A 2,527-nucleotide genomic window follows, 5' to 3' on the forward strand; every position below is an offset into this window, starting at 1 on the left:
GGACTTTAATTTTGGTGGTTGTTTTATGATCTGGGTCCTTTCCTATACGGGATTCAACCCTAACCTACTGCTGGCGGTAGCAATGTGCAACAGCATCAGTAATGCACCACAAAGTCAAAAATGCGAAAAAGCATCTGGAATGTACAACAGCATCAGCAATTACAACGGCATCAGTAATTGAATTCATAACAACATTAGCAAAAAACGTACAACAGCATCAGCAATATACAACAGCATCAGCACTAAACAACAACATGAGCAATGTACAACAACATGAGCAATGTATAATAGTAGTAGGAATTCACAACAACATTAGAGATGTACAACATCATCAGTAATGCACAACAGCATCAGCAATGCACAACAGCATCAGCAATGTACAACCTTAGCTTACCATTGCCATTCCTGTGGCAGCTCCTCTGGGCGCTAAGCTTTGCCCAGCCTGTGAACTTAATAGTCACGTGCATAGTCTCGTACATTAACCTAATCGCATGCATAGTCTTGCACATTCACAATACCTGCAGTAAAAAACAATGGAATTAAACTAGCCCTAAGCCCTTACACTTTCCACCACAATATACATGTACCTGTGTAGAGAAAGGGATCCTAAATCACAGTCATGAGGTTAAAAAAAATCTGTAATTTTTAACAAGCAGTTGTTTAAAGTTGTGCCAGAGTCGTTTTTTGGCACAAGTAATACTTCAAGCAATCTGTTCAAATTGTTTTGTTTTTTTTAAATATGTTTTTTCTATGTAAAAAAAGAATCCTTTTTTTTTTTTACTTTCTTTAATATTATTTTGAATTGAGTCAACCCCTTGCAATTATACCGTTCCACGAGTACATATTCTACTCAACTCCTTAATCTGCTCAATGATTTTTGCACTTTATTAATCCAGTTATTCTGTAGCTCATCTTTTTTTCACCAAATGATGTTACAAAAGCTGCCAACAGTTATTTGAACACCCCTCAGCTCAGTTTGCAGCAAATGGCATGCAGCGTTTACAAGATCGGTAGTTAGATATCAGCAGATCATGGGTCATTCGACGAAAATCTTGGTTTCTGAGATAATAGATGACCACGTTAAGCCAACTGTTTGTCAGGACAGGCAGCACATAGGTGAACAGGAGTGCAATTGGGTGTGGACCTTTTAAGAGTAGTATTGCACAGACTGGCAAAAGGTTGGCAGCAGATGCAGTCAAAACTATAATGAGGACTGTTTTAAGGGCCTTGTTGTCTGGCCTCACGGCAGGGTTTCCTGGTTGAGCGATCTGGTTTTCGACTTGGATGGCTCTTGCTAGGTGTCGTGATATCATGAACAGTCGTGCATATGCTGCGAGAATAACTAACAGAGTGCCGACTGCTATGGTTGAATAGACTATTTGTACATATGGCTCAGAGGAATTTGGTTGAAACATACACGCTGGGATATATTTGATGTATGCAGGTTTCCTGTGTGATGTAAATCCGTATACTGTTATCATCAAAACAACTACTCCCCACATGCAACAGACAGAAATGCAAGCCCGCTTCACAGTTACAAGAGATGGGTAGCGCAGCGCATGCACCACTGAAATGTAGCGATCCACAGTTAGCAGCAGGAGTGACATCTGGGGACTAAAGAGTAGGATGCTGTCGACAAACGACAGCACTTTGCAAAGCGCATCACCGATATGCTCAGTCTCAGAAATCACTAACACAGTCATTGGGAGAGCCCGGAAGAGTCCCACCCCGAGATCAGCAACCGTCATGGATCTGAGGAATATCTTGGTTGTTTCCTGGATGCTGCGGACGTGCCTCAGGACCACAAGACACAGCGGGTTGAGGGTCAGAAGTAGAATTGTTGTTATACTGAGCAGGATGCATCGGATGAAGTTGTACTCAATTCTGTTCTGAGTCATGGGGGTCGTGGATGCATTGAATGTAGACAGGTCTTCACTAGTTCCTGTAGAATTCATGTTGATGCTCATCTTACTTGGTCGGGTTTAATCCTTCAGTAGGAACATTCACTTTGCTCCAGGGTATGAATTACACAGACAGCAGACCTGATCTTTGACAGAAATCTTTCATTTTTACTTTTAACCCTTTTTGACGTAATACGATTAGATGTAGTCAGAAAAGCGTCGCATATTGTCAGTGGTAAATTGCATGTAGAGATTTCTGTTCGTAGGCTTTTATCTCTTGAAGAAAATTAAATGGGTGTGCCTCGTCCTTATCATGCATAGAGGTACTGTGCATATAACCAAAGGTCAGTGCTGATTGGCCAGTCTCTGTGCTGTGTAGGACTCAGCTTGGCTCCTTGATATTCTTTCATTTTTATTGACACATAATGTTGTCATCGCTTGCGGCACAGTCATATAACATTGAAGCAACTGTGGGATGCATTTTCGTTCTGCCGTAAATTTCCTGCAAAATGCCATTACCTTTGAATTTCCCTTTACGATGCATTCATACCAGTTGCCAGTCTCATTTGTGTTTATTGTCACAACACGACGACTGGTCCTCAACTATTGCATATTAAAAGTCAAAT

General features: G+C 41.2%; 1 protein-coding gene across 1 annotated transcript; it reads right to left on the reverse strand.

The window, feature by feature from the left end:
* Positions 1-971: 971 nt before the first annotated feature.
* Positions 972-1,955, reverse strand: LOC119738363 (beta-4C adrenergic receptor-like). The gene has a single exon (XM_038213233.1). The coding sequence runs from the start codon at positions 1,953-1,955 to the stop codon at positions 972-974; it is 984 nt and encodes a 327-aa protein (XP_038069161.1).
* Between the last annotated feature and the right edge of the window lie 572 nt (positions 1,956-2,527).

Source organism: Patiria miniata, unplaced genomic scaffold (assembly GCF_015706575.1).
Source record: "Patiria miniata isolate m_02_andy unplaced genomic scaffold, ASM1570657v1 HiC_scaffold_3, whole genome shotgun sequence".
NCBI classification, from domain to species: Eukaryota; Metazoa; Echinodermata; class Asteroidea; order Valvatida; family Asterinidae; genus Patiria; species Patiria miniata.

Excerpts from the sequence above, each read along its gene's own strand:
- LOC119738363 (XM_038213233.1), bottom strand. The coding sequence starts at position 1,955 with ATGAATTCTACAGGAACTAGTGAAGACCTGTCTACATTCAATGCATCC.